The sequence below is a fragment of the Erythrolamprus reginae genome, chromosome Z (genome assembly GCF_031021105.1).
Source record: "Erythrolamprus reginae isolate rEryReg1 chromosome Z, rEryReg1.hap1, whole genome shotgun sequence".
In the NCBI taxonomy this organism is placed as follows: domain Eukaryota; kingdom Metazoa; phylum Chordata; class Lepidosauria; order Squamata; family Dipsadidae; genus Erythrolamprus; species Erythrolamprus reginae.
Genome location: NC_091963.1, coordinates 10841369 through 10860356, shown reverse-complemented (window position 1 = coordinate 10860356; position 18988 = coordinate 10841369). Strand labels below are relative to the sequence as shown.

The 18988-nt window shown below is 41.9% G+C and overlaps 1 protein-coding gene across 3 annotated transcripts in view; it reads left to right on the top strand.

Moving 5' to 3' along the window:
- The first annotated feature begins 276 nt into the window (after nt 1–276).
- PAXIP1 (PAX interacting protein 1) overlaps nt 277–18988 on the top strand; it is a 53155-nt gene continuing 34443 nt past the window's right edge. For 2 of the 3 annotated variants that reach the window (XM_070766896.1, XM_070766897.1), the window contains exons 1-7: nt 553–777; nt 5910–6044; nt 8604–8647; nt 12573–12636; nt 12721–12834; nt 15202–15834; nt 17832–18627. In XM_070766896.1, the coding sequence (XP_070622997.1) occupies nt 682–777; nt 5910–6044; nt 8604–8647; nt 12573–12636; nt 12721–12834; nt 15202–15834; nt 17832–18627 (1882 nt within the window). In that variant the 5' untranslated portion in view covers nt 553–681. Of the gene's footprint in view, nt 778–5909; nt 6045–8603; nt 8648–12572; nt 12637–12720; nt 12835–15201; nt 15835–17831; nt 18628–18988 lie in introns of all 3 variants that reach the window. The other variant, XM_070766895.1, reaches the window with a different exon arrangement.

The window sequence follows — 18988 nt, the reverse complement described above, 5'->3', positions numbered from 1 at the left end:
AACTTAATTTTGTCACTTTGCATGCACACTAATTAATGCAATTTCGTTGCGCGCAGACCCCTGTTAAACCTTTACTGCGGTCGCGTTGCATTTTTGCTTCTTTAAAACAAAAGTTTCCATTCATGCCTATTGTTTAAGACTCGCAAAACCCTTACCCAACAATTCCCCGCCGGCGGGAGAAAGACGGTAGGCGGAACTAACGCAGGCGGGGGAGGTAGCGCGGGGCGGAGCCTGCAACTTGGTACAGTATTTCTGCCGCTTGTTTTGTTAGTAGGCGGGGATTGGGGTGTACCCACTATATCGATACGGAGGGGAAGACGGATGCCTCTCGGTTGGACGAACCGAACCTCGCCTTTAGCGGACCCGCGGGTTTTATCCACACGCGCTCTGTCCCATTGAGAAGAGAGCTAGAAAGATCCTTCCGGGACGTCCCAAGCGGGAGGGAGGCACCCGCTGCCTACCCTCCTGCTTTCCCCCCCCCCCCGCTGGCCTGAAATGATCCAGCCCAAAGAGCGCGCTCTTCTCCCAGGAATCGGCGGGTGTCTGGGCGGTGGGGGCCAGCAGGCGAGGTGATCCGGGGTTTCCGGAGGTGTGTTTGTGTGTTCTTCAGCAATCGCGCTGGACGAGCATCATCAATCACCGCGCTCGGAAGCCGAAGCGGCTGCCTCGCCGGGCGGGATCATGGCGAAGGGGGAAGAGGCGGGTGAGGAGATGAAGGTCCCCGAGGAGATGTTCAAGGATGTCAAGTTCTTCGTGGTGGGAGACATCGACTCCAAGGTACCTGAGGGGACGTTGCCGCGGAGGGAGGGGGGGGAGCGCTCTTCCACCTTTGGGCTTCCTCCCAATCTTCCTCCACCACCACCCTGCCCGCGCGGAACCCCGTTGGAACCCTGCGATGACAGCCGCTTGCGCGGCGGGTGGGGGGAAAGGAAGAGCGAAGGCGCATGCGCCCCCCCGCGAGCCCCTTTCCAGAGAGCGGGACGTGTGCATTGTTGCCCCTCGCGCGTGCCGGACGGGGGGGAGGTGGGGGCCGGGAGATCAGCCGTTAAACCGTTCGCAGTGTCCGGCGGTTGGTGCGCGGGGACTGACGTGACCACCGCCTCCTCCTCCTGTCAGTCAGCCAGTCAGTCCCGCGCTCGGTGTTGTACAAGCCGGGCAGGCCTCTGCTTCGACTGAGGGGGGTTTGGGAGGCGGGAAAAGCGAGGCGAGGGGCAGCTGAGGGGGCCGGGTGGTCCCGCAGGTGTCGGCGCTGCTTGTAGCTCCCGCTCGGGAAGAGCACCCCCCCCCCCCACACACACACACTAGGCCTTGGTCGTTCCCCTTCTCTCGCTTGCCTGCTAACTCTTTTCTGTCGCCCGCTTGTGAATGAGGTTTAAAACCCCTGGCTTGCTTCCTCCTCCGCACGGCACGCGGGCCTCTTTCAAAAAAACAAAATGTCGTTGGGAGGGAAGGATTCCTTCCACCCGGGGGAAGAAAAAGGAATCCCCAATTTTTCCTATTCTTCTACGGAAACAGACAGGAAGAAGGAAGGGAAGAGGAGAAAGAAAGAACGAAAGAAAGATGAATGAATCTTCTTTATCTGCAGGAGGGGAAGCTTCCTGCCGTTAGCCACATCAGGCCGTCAGACTTGACAAGGGCTAATGCCTCCTGGGTTTGGAAGAGGGCAGCTGCTGGCTGATCCCGATTGGGAAGCAAAACGCAGACGAACCTGGTTAGCTTTTAGATGGGAGACCACTAGGCCAGTGTTTTTCAACCAGTGTGCCGTGGCACACTAGTGTGCCGCGAGACATGGTCAGGTGTGCCGCGAAGCTCAGCAAGAGAGAGAGAGAGAGAAAGAAAGCAAGAGAGAGAGAGAAAGAGAGAGAAAGCAAGCAAGCAAGAGAGAAAGAAAGCAAGAGAAAGAGAGGCAGGGAAGGAGGGAGAGATAGAAAGAGCAAAAAAGAGAGGAAGGAAGGAAGAGAAAGAAAGAGGGAGAGAAATAGAGCAAAAGGGAGGAAGAGAGAGAGAGAGAATTTTTTTGTCCAAACTTTTTTTAGCCCCCACCCACTCCCCCCCCCGCTCAATGTGCCCCATGATTTTGTATATGTAAAAAATGTGCCGCAGCTCAAAAAAGGTTGAAAATCACTGCACTAGGCCATCATAGACTGCAGCATAGTGGGAAGCAGAGAAACACCCTGGAAGGGAAGCTCATGCTGTGTGCCTAAAATACTTTTCAATTTCTTTGTAATAAGATCCATGGATTCATCAAATCGCTTGCATCAATAGAGGATATTTGTAGTTTAGAGTTGAAATGGGGGAGGATAGAAAAATATCCCCAAAGAGAAACTCATGCTGCCTGCCTAAAATGTTTTTCAGTTTCTTTGTAATAAAGCCCATGGATTAATAAAATCACACCAATAGAGAATATCTGTAGTTTAGGTTAAAGTGGAGGAGTCCTTGGTGCTCTTGTTATTTTCTTGCTGACATTATTGATACCTATTTTCAAGAAAGCAACAAATTTCAATACAGCACACGGCCCTCACACATACCAAATCTGCTTTGCTTTTGTGTTTCGAGATTTTCATATATTTTTTTTAACAATTTCAATGTTAGAAATGTGGATCTGGGGCACAAAATGATTGCAATTTAATGCTGAAGTAAACTTCATCCAGGATACAGTAACTTTTTTCTTCCTCTCCTGATGAAATATCATCTTTGAGGTAAACATAATTTTCTTTGTCCAGTCTTGGAAAAATAAGGTTTGGCTGAAACCAAAATAAAAAGTGATAGTTTGATGAGCTTTTACAATCATAAGGAATTACGGATAGTTTCACACTTAATCTCTTTATATAAATGAAATAAAATGAAATTGAGAAGGTATGAAAGTTAAGATTTTTTTTTTTTAGTAATAAAGCACTTTTCTTTGCAGGGACTGAGCTAAATTAGGAACTTATCTGTCTTTTCATTTCAGGATTTCTGCCTTTCAACAAGTAAAAGGATAGGTTCCTAGGCAGGTTACTTGATGAGAAATAAAATGAATTCAGTGCAAGAAAGAATTATGTTCTTTTCCTAGAAGTTTCAACAGATGACACATTATCTTATTTATTTATTTATTTATTTATTTATTTAGATTTGTATGCCGCCCCTCTCCATAGACTCTTATATAATTCTTTATATATTATATAATCTTATATAATTCTATATGGCATAAGCAGAAGGACGTTCTTAAAAAACAAGACATTTATAGAGTATTTGGTGCACCAAATACATAATCGTTTTTAACAATAAATGTGGAATGTAAGCATCTTTCATGCAATACTTACATCCAAGGAAAAGATGGTGAAAGTGGAAATTTCTTAATGTGCTACATTTCATTTTTTTCATTTTTTTTATTGCTGTCTTGGCCAACTATGTGTGAGAGAACAAGAGTTGATTATTTTTAAAGGAACACTTTAGGTAGCCAAGTTTTAATGAAATGTATTCATACAGCATGCTTAAATGTATTGGAGTAAATGTAACAGATCAGCAGTAGGATTGGGGAGTTAAATCAATCATGTCACAAAATAATGAGAGAGGGTTTTTAAAATTCAGTTTCTGGCAATAAGACTAAATCTTATTTGCATGCTCCAGTGTCTTCAATTACATTGTCAGATCGAGAGTATCAATTCCTAGCAGTGATGTTAAAGAATGTGGCACATAAACTCAATTATTAATTAATTAATTTAATAATTGGATTTGTATTATGCTTTATTGTTGTGAGCCGCTCCGAGTCTTTGGAGAGGGTCAGCATACAAATCTAATTAATTAATTAATTAAATCAATTAAATTAATTAATTAATTAATTAGATTTGTATGCCGACCCTCTCTGAAGACTCGGAGCGGCTCACAACAATAAAGCATAATACAAATCCAATTATTAAAACAGTTTAAAAACCCTTAATGTAAAAACAATCAAACATACCATGCATAAAATGGACCAGCCCAGGGGAATCAATTCCTCATGCCTAACGGCAGAGATAGGTTTTAAGAAAGTCAAGGAGGGTGGGGGCAGTCCTGATCTCCAGGGGCAGTTGATTCCAGAGGGTCAGGGCTGCCACAGAGAAGGCTCTTCTCCTGGGCCCCGCCAGACGACATTGTTTCGTCGACGGGACCCGGAGAAGGCCAACTCTGTGAGACCTAACCGGTCGCTGGGATTCGTGCGGCAGAAGGCGATCCCGGAGATATTCTGGCCCGATGCCATGAAGGGCTTTATAGGTCATAACCAACATTTTGAATTGTGAACGGAAACTGATCGGCAACCAATGCAGACTGTGGAGTGTTGGTGTGACATGGGCATATCTGGGAAAGCCCATGATTGCTCTCGAAGCTGCATTCTGCATGATCTATACTTTCCAAACACTCTTCAAATGTAGCCCCATGTAGAGAGCATTACAGTAGTCGAGCCTCGAGGTGATGAGGGCATGAGTGACTGTGAGCAGTGACTCCCGGTCCAGGTAGGGCCGCAACTGATACACCAGGTGAACCTAGGCATACACCCCTCTTGCCACAGCTGAAAGATGGTTCTCTAATGTGAGCTGTGGATCGAGGAGGATGCCCAAGTTGCGGACCCTCTCTGAGGGAGTCAGTAATCCCCCCCCCCCGGGTAATGGACGGACTCCGTCTTATCAGGGTTGGGTTTGAATCTGTTGACACCCATCCAGACCCTAACAGCCTCCAGGCATCGGCACATCACTTCCACTGCTTCGTTGACTGGACATGGGGTGGAGATGTACAGCCGGGTATCATCACTTATAATAAATAAGTGATTGTTGGAATTTGGCAGTTTATAGGAATAGTACAGACATCAGCTTGGGAACCATAAGATACACACGTTAGGCTTGGGAACCTCGCACAAACTGCCCAATTATTGGCTTGGGAACCAGACAGATACCCATACAAAGCTTTGGAACCTCAAGGAAGAAACCAAACTACAGGCTTGGGATCCTGAACCAGGAAACCAAGTCGTGGCTGGTATTGCGCAGCTATTGGACATGCCCCCTATGCTGGTTCAAGTGCCTAAATTGGTAGTGACAATGTCACCATGAATCAACGCAATATAATAGTAGTAATGATGACTATATAAAACAAACAAGCTGAAACAATATTAGAATACATGTGATATTGCCATAGCAACATCCTCTACCTTGTCCATATTTTTAGGGCTTTATATACAGTATCAGCGATGAAACACTAACCCTACTTTTTTAAGGGGGTGAAACATGCTTTTTCTAATGAGAATGATTTAACAGAGTTTCTAGAAGGTCTTTGTAAAAATGGGCTGAAAATATCCTACTTTTTGGCATTTTTAAAAACACCTTTACACTCAATTTGTAAACTATTGGAAAGCAGTAGAAGAATGAAATTTTATATTCAAAAACCTTGTGTTGCTCAGTTATTTCGCACAGTTTTCCATTTCTCATACCTTTCCTTCCACAGATATAAGGAGCCAAACTTTAACCTTTTTTCGAGCTGCAATATTTTTGGCCAACTTTGTTCCAAATTATCTATGGAGATTGCTCATGAGAATGTTTTTATTATTTTGTTTAATAGAATGCAAAAAGTTGCACAAGATGGCCAAGTTTCTCTCCGTCAAAAAACCCCCTAACAACCCAAAACCCTAAGCAAAGACCTAGGAATGTTACCCTTTCTCCATGGCAGTTAGGGGAGCAGCTCATTGAATCAGCCTTGAATGCAAACCAGATGGCTTCTATCACTCACTTATGTCCAGCAACAGCTTTCTTGTTTGGTTTTATTGAAATATGTGCTATCTCTGGGAAAGAGGATAATATTACCATGAATGTATGCACTTTTACTCTTGGAAAATGTGATTTGTTGTGATAAGCATTTTTCTGAAACTGAAAAGAGTAACATTTCACTTTCATGTTATATAGGTCATTCAACTTCTGAAAGATGGAAAAGCAAAGGAGGTTTCCTATAATGCTCTAGCTTCACACATCATTTCAGAAGATGGGGATAATCCAGAAGTTGGTGAATCTCGTGAAGTGTTTGATCTTCCAGTAGTAAAAGTAAATATTTAGAGTGTTATCACTATTGTTATAATGCATGGGTAGGACAAGAAGCAATGGGTGGAAACTACTCAAGGATAGAAACAACCTAGAACTTAAAATAAATTAATCAGTGGAACAACTTGCCTTCAGAAGTTGTGAATGCTCCAGCACTGGAAGTTTTTAAGATGTTGGATAACCAATTGTTTGAAGTGGTCTAGGGCAGTGATTTTCAACCTTTTTTGAGCCGCGATACATTTTTTACATTTACAAAATCCTGGAGCACACCACCAACCGAAATGACACTCTGAGACACTCTCCTCTCTTTTTCCATCCCTCTCCCCCACCATATATATATATATACACACACACACACACACACACTTGAACCATTTCCAAAAACAGGTGAGGGCTGCGGTTTTTTCTCTTATTCTTTGGGTGCTTTTTATCATATGCTTTAAATCAAAAGTCACTTCTCTCTCTCTTTTGTTTCTCTTTCCTCTCATTCTCTGCCTCAATCATTTTCTCATTTCTTTTTTTTCTCTCTTTCCTCCCATTTCTCTCTCTCTCCCTCTCCTTTTCTCTCTCTCTCTTCCTTTCTTTCTCTCTCTCTTGCTATCTATCTCTCTCGTACACCACGCCGGCAACAGCGCCTCGGGCAGTAGCCGCAGGGCGGTCGGCTGCGAGCGGGAGCTCCAGGACAGAGGCACCGCTGGCGGTGGCTTGATGTGTTGCTGGACACTATACATGCTGGTGCTGCGCTGGGCATGAGTGCGAGGCTGGCACCTCTGTCCCGCCCCAGCCAGGGGCCAGTGCCAGCCCCGCAGCGCTAGTATGGAAAGCGCGAAGAAGGAAGCTCAGCTTCCGCCCTCGCAACTTTTTGCTCTTCGCGTGCTCAACTTCTGATTTGTCCATTGGGGGAATTTTTTTACGTCCGGGGCTTCAGGCAAGCTTCCCTGAAGCGTCCAGAGAATGAAATTGCCTTTCCAAAGGTCGAAAATCATCTGGCTGGAGCCAAAACATAGAAAAGTTTTGTGTACCCTCCCATAAGTCTCCATGTGCCACCTGTGGCACATGTGCTATAGGTTTGCCCTCACAGCCTTAGGAATGGACTAGAAAACTCCAAGATCCCTATTCTATTTTTTCCTATTCTATTCTGTTGCTTTAGTACAATTAACATTTTGATACAGAACTTAATGTTTCCAGGTTTGCATGCAAATAAATGCTTTTTGTGTGTATTGGGAAGGGAGAAAAGGGTCAATTCCATCACCTTGAGCACTGTGTTGTGTGTATTATGAGTTTAATGGTAAATATTAGGTTAATACATCAGCTCAAATTCCTGGCACTCAAAGAAAACCCCAAACCCTAAGTCAGCGATGGTGAAACTTTTTGGCACCAAGTGTCCAAACCGGAACACATGTGCATGTGCACACATGCACACACTGGTAAACCAAAGACCAGCTGACCAGTGTGCACATACTTGTTTTTGGCCATTTTTCGGACCGTTTTGGGCCAAAAAACCTGTCTGAAAACAGCCCAAAACTTGCCTATTTTTTGGGCATTTTTGGAATGTTTTTAGAACTTTGGCGCCCACAAAGACCAGTTGCATGCCGTGAACAAGGGGAGGAGCTGATGACAGCGTGCATGTGCACAAAGGGGACGCATTCTGGCACGCATTCCATAGGTTTGCCCTAAGTTATTGGAATTGATAGTTCCGGTTGTCTGGCTGGTTAAAGAGATCATAGATTGTTTGATAAAGATATTTATAAAAGAATAGTGTTGCCTATTTTGGAATACTAATATGAAGGTAAAAGCCACAAATTATTAACTGTATACATGTAAAGGATTCCTATTCAATATTTTATATTTACAGATATGCCTGGGAGAAATTGTTTGAAGACACAGCTGTTGCCAATTGACACAGATAACACAGAAATAAACACTCCTCCTGCTATTAAGCTATCTCATTAGATAGCTTAATAGCAGCCGCCTTTCGGTCAAAGGAGTGGGAGGTTCCCCCCTCTCGCCCGCCTGGATTTCTCTCTGGCGCAATGGGTGGCAGCCTCGCACCGGGTGTATGGGTGGTGCATGTCCCTTCTCACCACCTCAGAGTCCCTCTTTTTTTTTTAAGCCTTAAAGTTTTGGATTTTTTAAAATTCCCCTCCCCTCCCCTTCTTCCTTCAGCAGCGACTGTCCTCCTCCTCTTCTTCCTCCTCCTCCTCCCACCCAAATTCCGAGCTTTTATTTCTTTCCTAATGGGTTTGCACGCATTATTTGCTTTTACATTGATTCCTATGGGAAAAATTGCTTCCACTTACAAACATTTCTACTTAAGAACCTGGTCACGGAACGAATTAAGTTCTTAAGTAGAGGTACCACTGTATACTACTTCACAGTGTTCTACAGCCCTCTCTAAGGTGGTTTACAGAATGAGCATGTTACCCTCTATAATTAAATATGATTAATGAATGATAACTAAATGAGTGTGTATGCTTATGGTTATAATTAGAAAACTATTCTCAGATATATAAATACTTATTTATAGACACTTACTAGATTATTTTTTAAAACCTATTCTAGCCTTCCTGGGTGACTTTGTCTGTTCAGTGTGGAGCTCTTCTGCCGTATCCTTTCCAAAGAAAATATTAACAAAATTACGTAACGTTTGCTGTTTTTCATAACTTGCTTTTTAGCTAGGCAAGAAAGAGAATTAAAGAAGGTCCAGTTGCTTTATTGGAATAATTCTTTTTTCTTTTTTTGCTAGTCCTTTGAAATTTTTGAGAGAGTGTATATTGAAATTACATTGTCCAATTAGTCGGATCTACAGTAAATAAAATGCACATATGTGAAACATAAAACTGTTTGGGATTGTCGTTCCTTATTAATTTTTGTCAAACCTGTCTTATTTATTTATTTATTTATTTATTTATTGGATTTGTATGCCGCCCCTCTCCAGAGACTCGGGGCGGCTAACAGCGACAATAAAACAGTGTACAATAGTAATTTGGTATTGATGATTAAAAATCAATTAATATAAAAACCAAACATACATACATACATACCATGCATAGAATTGTAAAGGCCTAGGGGGAAAGAGGATCTCAATTCCCCCATGCCTGGCGGCAGAGGTGGGTTTTAAGTTGTTTACGAAAGGCAAGGAGGGTGGGGGCAGTTCTAATCTCTGGGGGGAGTTGGTTCCAGAGGGCCAGGGCCGCCACAGAGAAGGCTCTTCCCCTGGGTTTTAGAATTAATTGATTTTTCTAATCTTGTAGAGATTATAAATTAGGAATTTGCTAAATCATAATTTACAATCTCAAATGTATATGTCCCTAATCATTCTATGTATAAATCTGTGCTTTCCAGATGTCTTACCTTTCTATTATACTTTTATCTCCCTCTAATATTATTTATATTATTTATTTATATTTCTTATGCTCATTGTAAAAAATAAATATATTTCTTTTTCTGGAAAAATCAAATGTTCAATAGATTTAATAAGCATTTTAATTATTGATTGATTATACGAGGGTCATCCAGAAAGTAGTCCACCACATTTTTTTCTTCAACAATTATTTATTGAACACAATGAAACTTACACACAAGAAAGAATTATGTTTCTACTACACTCCCTATTTTCAATGTGGCCTTTCTTCAGTAAGACACAAGGGCATGTATGCCCTGTTGATACCACTCCTTGTTCTGGTTACAAAGCCATTTCTGCACTCTGCGAATCACCTTTTGTCATCCTCAAAATATCTTCCACGACTAACCGTCAACTGCAGATTCTCCATAAACTGTACACAAACGTTTGTGAATATTCCCAACAGTTCCTTTCTCTGCAGTGAGAAATTCAATGACGACATGCTGCTTGTAATGCACATCATTTATAGACACCATTTTGAAACACTGCTGTAGCTACACTGTCTGTCTGAAGAAACACAAAATTTACACACACTCACTCCTGGCAGTTCAAATAATGTATATCTAAAGTTTTGCATTCGTACCATTACTGTAGGCTGGGGGGTGGGGGGGTAGAAGTGCATTGTTTTCCGGATGACCCTTGTATGTGTCAGTAGGAACAACATCTGGCCAATCTTGTTTGGATTTGGAAAGGAAACATGGTAGTTAGGTAGAAGATTTCCAGGAAATACAAAGGCTATTTCATAGATAAATCATTTTGGTAATACTGAAAACTGAATAATATGTCCATGAAGTTAACTTCAAAGACTTTTTTTCAGGATTCCTAATATATATATACAATATTGTTAAATATTCATGTAGTAGGGCAGACTTTCTCTGTTTACATAATATGCCCTGATTGGATACTTGTTTCTGGCGGGAACATTGTTGCCATGTCAAGTTGTGGATTCCTGCCAGGCTGTAGGTAGTTGTCTTGGGGGTCGTTGGGACCTTTGGAAGTCATCTTGTAGAATTGCTCTGCATGCCTCGGCAGACCCAGCCGATTGGATGACTTCATCACATGGTTATCTGTCTGACCTCTAACTGAACTAAGAGGAGAGGGGTGTTAAATATTCATGTAATATGCCCCGGTTGGATACTTGTTTCTGGCGGGAACTTTGTTGCCATGTCAAGTTGTGGATTCCTGCCTGCTGTTCCCTATGTCCTCTCAGAACCTTTACACTGTGTATTTTGACAGTTAAGTGGCGGATATTTGACAGAGAACAATAAACAAGAGTACAGTAGTCCCTCGCTATACCGCGCTTCACCTACTGCGGCTTCACTTCATCGCGGGTTTCTGAGGAAGTCGATCGGCAGATTTAAAAAGCTCGCCGAACTCGATCGGCAGGTTTTTAAAAAAAAATAAATATCTAAAATTGTAAATACTGTATTTAAATACTGTATCTAAAATAAATACTGTGTGGGAAGGGTTTATAAACACTTAAAACAATGAAAACTTACCAAACAATTACAATATAAATACTTAAATAAGTACTATCAGGCGATAAATTCCCCATCGTGGATTTCACCTATCGCGGCCAGGTCTGGAACATAACACCAGCGATAGGTGAGGGACTACTGTATTACTCTACATTATTGCCTCTTCTGAGTCATTTTAAGTACTGTTAAAACTGAGCTTCGTTTCCCTTTTGATTTCTTCTATTAACACCAATTTTGTCCCCAATGACCACTTTTTTCTCTTTATCTACAAAGCCATAATCAATGTTTGAAGAAAAATGTAATGTTAACTGCATAATTTAGGATTACCATTTTCTCTCTATAGATTATTTTTACATTTCTCTAATTGAATGTTATGCATAAATACAAGTTTATCTATGATAATAATACAATTCTTAGAACCATGATTTTGTGAGATAGTTTGAACTATGTATATATATATATATATAACTATAAATAATTGAAACAAAGACTGCAAAACATATATACCACGTTTCCTGAAAATAAGATCTGGTCTTATATTTCTGGGGCTTGAAAGTAAACACTAGGGTTTATTTTTGAGGAGACATGATTTCAGGATGATTACCATGGCTGGGGGCCCCCACCCTCCATCATACACACAAAATTTTGCGAGCATGCGGGGCTGACATCCAGCAGCAGCTGCTCATTAGCCCCCTTAGACAGCAGACTCTGGGGTTGCACAGCTCATGCAGTTCAGGTGATTTTCTGTCCAAGCAGCAAACAGTAGCAGAGGTGCAATACAATCCTGACGTGGTGCAAACTGAGAATCGGGTGGCCAGGTACAGGAGGCAGGGGCAGCAGACGGAGGCAGAGTGCAGGGGAGGGGAGGCATGCAATCCATACTCATCATGTGGGCCCCAGGTAAACTGAGAGATGGGACAGAGTGGATGGCTGGTCACGGTAGGCTCGTCTTCACATCTCTCAGTTTACCTGCAACCCGTATGGACTGTTTGGATCATCTACCTTCCCCCTCGTTTCTGTCTCCAGCGCTGCTGCATGAACACGAACCTCCTGTGGCCCTTACCTACTCCAGCCCATTGAGTCAGCTTCTCTGAAGTCCATTGTCACATCCAGATCACCTGCCTCCCCCCCAACCTCTACTTGGACACGTAATCAACTCACTTGTCCTATGTAGGCCACAGCTGCTGCAAGACGCTGTGGGACCTTGCTGGTTCCGGTTATACAAACCCCTTCCTGGGATAATGACAATCTTCACTAGGGCTTATTTTTGGAATAAGGGTTATATTAGGTGCTCGCTTAAAAATCAGGTTAGGGTTTATTTTCAGGGCGGATCTTATTTTTGGTGAAACAGTATTATGGATTTTGTGGGACACACTTCCAAAAAGCAGCCTGTTCATTCACAAGACAAAGTATTCATTCAAATATCTGATGATTTTGTAGCAGAAGGATTGTAATCTCAAATCTACCAAGTTCCTTTCCTCTTTTGATTGCATAATGCTAGATTAGTTTCCTTTCTGCTCTCTCTTTTTAGAAAACTTGGTATACACAAAATTATGCATAGTTTCTTGTGAAGTTTGGGAAATTTTTCATTTCTTTATGTTGATACATTTACATTTTATTTATGTTATTTCCTTGACTTAATTTTGTCAGAGTAAACGGCTTTTCCCCAGAATCCTGTCAGATCTTTTTTGGAGTTGCTGCTTGTCTGTCTCAGGTAAAATATTTTGCATAGCAGCTAAATGATACAATATACAATTCAAATATTTTTTTACTAAAGTATCTTTACTTTTTTTGATAGGTTTCCTCTGCAGATCGGAATATGTTGTGGGCTTTGATTACATTTTATGGTGGGGATTGCTGTTTGAGCCTCAACAAAAACTGTACTCATTTGATTGTGCCTGAACCAAAAGGGGTAAGAATTTTAATGCATGTTAGTATTGTTTTAGCATGTGGAATGCAGATCAACATAGTTTGTGTCTTGTAAGTATGTTACCATTTTAAGAGGAATTAGCAACATGTAAGTAGATTAATAGGAAGTCATTTCATACTTTTGCCTGAGATGTTCCTAGGCAAAATTGTGTTTTGGGAACTGATAAAATATACAGATGAATTATATTGACTATTGGCTTATGTTATTTTCAAATAATTGGTGTCACAACTAAATAGGTATTACCAATAAAAGGGAATAAGATAGAATAGTCAGGATTGAACTGTGTTGCCGTTGGTGCTCTGAGTTTGGTTGTTTTCTTGCAGACTTTTCATTACACAGTTAGATAATATCATCAGTGGTAGGAGGGTATGGGGCTTGTTCTCTATGGAAGGGAAGAGATGAAGGTGAAAACAGTAACAGGATTGGAATATCTGCTATTTTCTAAGGAAAGACTTAGTGCTGCATAATCCAAATAGCACAGATTTATCATCCATTTGCTTAATTTTTATTTACTTTTTATTAATTAATTACGCCACAGTTCCATCTAAATTATGTCTCTTATTCCAAAGTAGAAGAAGGGATAGACTTTGGATAATTATAAAGTAAAAACATCTGTGTAAATCAAAGCATTTTGCCAGACCATAACTCCCTCTCCCCCAAGTAAAGTAGCAATTTTAAAAAGCCTAATTAGCTATCAATAATAACCAGATTAGCAATTGATTGGCTACTGAAAAACAAAGTGCTTTAACACCCCTTGGCATGCCAGAAGTAAGCAGGCTGGACATGGTTATGATGTCAATTTATTCTTTAACATTAGGCCCTTAATCAAGGACATCTTCTTTCTGATACATGTTCCTCTCACCTTTTGAGAAGATGATATTCTAAACAGGTCCTCTCTAGATAAATTCATAGGATCCTAGCGACCGGTGAGGTCCCACAGAGTTGGCCTATTTAGGGTCCTGTTGACCAAACAATGTCAGTTGGCGGGGCCTAGGGGTAGAGTCTTCTCTGTGGGAGCCCCGGCCCTCTGGAATCAACTCCCCCCAAAGATTCGCACTGCCCCCTCCCTCCTTGCCTTCCGAAAGAGCTTAAAAACTCATCTTTGCCGCCAGCCTTGGGACTTTTAGATCTTCCCCTGACCACTGAATGCCTTAAGTATGATTGCTGAATGTTTGGTTAATAAGTTATTTTTTGGTTAATCTTCTCTTTTAATAGTTTTTAAATCGTAGTAGTAATTGGATCATATTATTGTTCTGTTTTATATATGCTGTGAGCCGCCCCGAGTCCTCGGAGAGGGGCGGCATACAAATCCAATTAAATAAATAAATAAATAAATAAATAAATAAATAAATAAATAAATAAATAAATAAATAAATAAATAAATAAATAAATAAATAAGGTGAACAGGCAAGGGGTCCTTGATATAGTCTGATGCTGCGCTTTGTAGGGTTTGGTAAGTAATAACCCCCATTATTGGCAGTATTGGCAATTCTGTGTTAGTAAAAACTTCAGAAGAGAAGGATTTAGGGGTAGTGATTTCTGACAGTCTCAAAATGGGTGAGCAGTACAGTCAGGTGATAGGGAAAGCAAGTAGGATGCTTGGCTGCATAGCTAGAGGTATAACAAGCAGGAAGAGGGAGATTATGATCCCGCTACATAGAGCGCTGGTAAGACCACATTTGGAATACTGTGTTCAATTCTGGAGACCTCACCTACAAAAAGATATTGACAAAATTGAACGGGTCCAAAGACGGGCTACAAGAATGGTGGAAGGTCTTAAGCATAAAACGTATCAGGAAAGACTTCATGGACTCAACCTGTATAGTCTGGAGGACAGAAGGAAAAGGGGGGACATGATCGAAACATTTAAATACGTCAAAGGGTTAAATAAGGTCCAGGAGGGAAGTGTTTTTAATAGGAAAGTGAACACAAGAACAAGGGGGCACAATCTGAAGTTAGTTGGGGGAAAGATCAAAAGCAACATGAGAAAATATTATTTTACTGAAAGAGTAGTAGATCCTTGGAACAAACTTCCAGCAGACGTGGTTGGTAAATCCACAGTAACTGAATTTAAACATGCCTGGGATAAACATAGATCCATGCTAAGATAAAATACAAAAAAATAGTATAAGGGCAGACTAGATAGATCATGAGGTCTTTTTCTGCCATCAGTCTTCTATGTTTCTATTATGAATTCAGCTGAGAAACCTATTGGTAGGAGCAGCCAATTGAGCAACTACAGAGTAAGTAAGTTTTCAACTACCAGCAATCTGACATTTGAAACTTTTTCAATTCATTTAATTTGCATTTACAATATTTACATTTCAAATATTTTTGTCTTTTTTCCAGGAAAAATACGAAAGTGCCAGTAAACGAGAGAACATTAAAATTGTGACACCCGACTGGATTCTAGATTCTATATCTGATAAAACCAAAAAAGATGAGGTTCCCTATCACCCTCGTTTAATAATATATGAGGAAGAAGAGGAAGAGGAGGAGGAGGAAGAAAATGAAGAACAGGATTCCCAAAATGAAGGGAGTACTGATGAAAAGTTATCAAGTCTACCGTCTTCTCGTGAGGGATCTCCTCTGGGCCATCGAACTTTTTCTCCTAAGTCTATTGATGCTGACAGAAACAAAGGAGAACTTATGTTTGATGATTCATCAGATTCCTCTCCTGAAAAGCATGAAAGAAATTTGAACTGGACCACAGCTGACGTTCCCCAGACTGTTGCCAGAAAGCACACATTGACTCCCGGCAAGGACTCTGGATTGATTAACTTGTGTGCCAATGTCCCACCTGTCCCAGGCAATATTATGTCTCCTGATATCAGAAATAATATAATGGCTTCAGTACAAACTCCACAAAGTTCTGGACATCCTGAAATGATGGCAACATGGAGTCCTGCAGTCAGGACACTAAGAAATATTACCAATAATGCTGATATTCAGCAGGTTAATAGACAATCAAATGTAGCACATGTAAGTACTTTTAAAATATACGTTGATAAAACATTACTTGAAAATGAACACTTTCTGTCTTACTGTTACATCAATAGTTGGGACTTACCTGAAGTGATGCATACAGAATTGCAAACACACTTGTCATCTGTCGTAATGAAGATTTTGTTGTTGATTTAAATTTTTCTGTTTGGAGCTCTTAGACCACTCTTAATCATCCTGGATTTTTTGAATAAATAAGTATCTTCACGTGTCTGTGAACTTGAGAAATAAAAGCATTTTGAAGAGAAAAATGCAATTGTTTTGTTAAAATGAAGGATGTTTTCTGAAAGTCTAGTGGAATATAAAAATATAATTTAAGGGAACATTCTTCTTTTCTATCTAGTCTTGGATTTTTACGTGGCAGTTCTGGGAAGAATTTTATTTACATATCTGTGCTTTGGTAAATTACTTGTGACATTTCTGAAGTATTGACTTAACTGGAAGCAATTATCTAGAGCAGTGATGGCGAACCTATGGCATGGGAGCCACATGCAGCACGCAGAGCCATATCTGCTGGCACATGAGCCCTTGCCCTAGCTCAGCTCCAAGATGCATGTATGTGAGGGCCAGCTGATTTTTGGCTTACACGGAGGCTCTGGGGAGGGCATTTTTGGCTTCCAGAGAGCCTCTAGGGGGATAGGGGAGGCTGTTTTTACCCTCCCCCAGCTCCAGGGAAGCCTTTGGGTCCTGGGGAGGGTGAAACACGAACCTACCGGGCCCACCAGGAGTTGGGAAAAAGGCTGTTTTTGGTCTCCAAAGGACCTCCGGGGGGGGGGGGGAGGGGACTGTTTTCACCCTTCCCAGGCATTGAATCATGGGTGTGGGCATTCGAGCATGTACAATAGTGTGCACGCATGTTCTTTCGGCACTCGAGGAAAAAAAGGTTTGTTATCTGATATAGAGTGTAATTAGGGCAGCTTTTAAAGAACTTTTTAGATTTCAAGTCAGGCGAAGTGCAATTAAAGTATAGTATCAAGAAAGCATTTCTACAGCAGTGTTGCTGGTCTCACCCGTGCAAGTTATTTTTCAAATTAAAATCCAAATATTGGTCTATCTAAATATCCAATAAACTAAGGAAATGTTTATTTTATTATATGCGCCTCGTTGTTTACTAAAATCTTCAGTAAAGTTCCCTTGACACTAATATCACTTTGTCAAACTTATGGGAGTGATTCACTTTATTCAGAACTATAAGGGATGATCTTTGGCGGGCCCTGGACAGGGGTTTATCCTCTGTTCTGGTGCTTCTTGACCACTCAGCGGCTTTCGATACCATCAACCATGGTGTCCTTCTGCACTGGCTGGAGGGGTTGGGAGTGGGAGGCACTGTCCTTCAGTGGTTCTCCTCCTACCTCTCTGGTCGGTGTTAGTGTGGGGTCAGAGGTCAACCTCTAGGTTTCTCCCTTGTGGGGTGCCTCAGGGGTCGGTCCTCCATGAAACCGCTGGGCGAGATCATCCAGGGGCATGGGGTGAGGTATCATCAATATGCTGATGATACCCAGCTGTACATCTCCACCCCATGTACAGTCAATGTAGCAGTATGGTTTGTCTGAGATGTATGATTGTTTTTTATATTAAGGGTTTTAATTTTTTTTTTAACTATTGGATTTGTACTGTTTTACTGTTGTGAGCTGCCCCAAGTCTTCGGAGAGGGGCGGCATACAAATCTAATAAATAATAAAAGAAATAAATAATAAGGTTCCCCATTCTCATGGCCAGTGGGCCAGATGTATCATATGTTGACTACAACCACCCACATGGCGACAATGTGACGCTGTGTGTTTGACACCCCTGTGCTAGAGTATTTACTTTCATTTTGCTTTCAATGTTCTTAAAATATATTTAATTCATTCTCACTGTTTTTATGTTTTTATTATTCGATTCGTTCTGAATAATCCTGGCAGCTATTACCTGGGAGATATATTAGGGGGGGGAAATAGAACTATAACTATAATAAAGCCTTTGTTATTTTCTAGATCTTGCAGTCACTTTCAGCACCCACAAAAACTTTGGAGCCACAGATAAACCACAGCCAGCAGGGGCATCCCAGTGCAGTCCTGCTTAGCCAGGTCAAACTGGCCCCAGAAGCGCGTTTGGTGCAGCCGCTTCCACCTCAGCATCACCAGCCTCAGCAACCACCGCAGCAACCACCGCAGCAGCAGCAGCAGCAGCATCACCATCTCTTGCATCTCCAAGCCCAGCAGCTCCTGCAGCTGCAGCAACAATCGCAGCCGCCACAGGCTCAAATCCCCCAACCGCCTTTCCCACAGCAGCAGCATCAGTTTGCCCAACAGCAACAAGTCCATCAGCACCAGTTTCCGCAGCAGCCGCAGCAGCAGCCGCAGCAGCAGCCGCAGCCGCAGCAGCTTCCCTTCCCTTCCCAACTGGTACACTCCCAGCAACAAATGCACCGCCCCCCACAACCCTCGCCATTTAAACAGCAGCAATTGCATCGATTGCAACAGCAGCACCTGCAGCAGCAGCAGCAGCAGCGGCAGCAGCAATTGCAGCTTCAGCAACAAAACCTCCACCAGTTACAGCAGCAGCAGCAACAGCAACTCCAGCAGCAACAACTCCAGCAGCAGCACTTACAACAAATGCAGCAGCAGCAGCAGCAGCAGATGCAGATGCAAATGCAAAATCAGGCCCCACAACACTTGACCTCAATATCTCAGACACTACATCATCAACTTCCAATCCAGGCCCCACAGAATCCCCAGCAGCAACAACTGCAGCAGTATCAACTGTTTGGACACGACCCATCTATAGAAAGTAGGTTAATTAGTTATACGCATCCTGACTGTCGTACAGGATTTAAAGGTGGGGTGCTTAGTGTTCCCTCCCATTTCCCCCCAAAGATCAATCCTGTGAGATAGATTAGTGGTTAATCTATTTTGTTTTTTCACAATGAGGCAAAATTGTTTAAAATGAGAAGAAAAAAAAGATTTTTATTGGTTAGTAGTAAATCAGCCGGAGTAAACTGGATAGGAATATATTAGCGCGCACAGTATTCGTGATCAGTATAAACAGCTGTCAGCAAGGCAAGCCTTTCCCCTTTCAATGGATTTCTGAAAGAAGGAAGCCATGTTGGTAGGTGAGCAGGACAGTTCTAGAAAGGCTGTGTTGTAAGCCA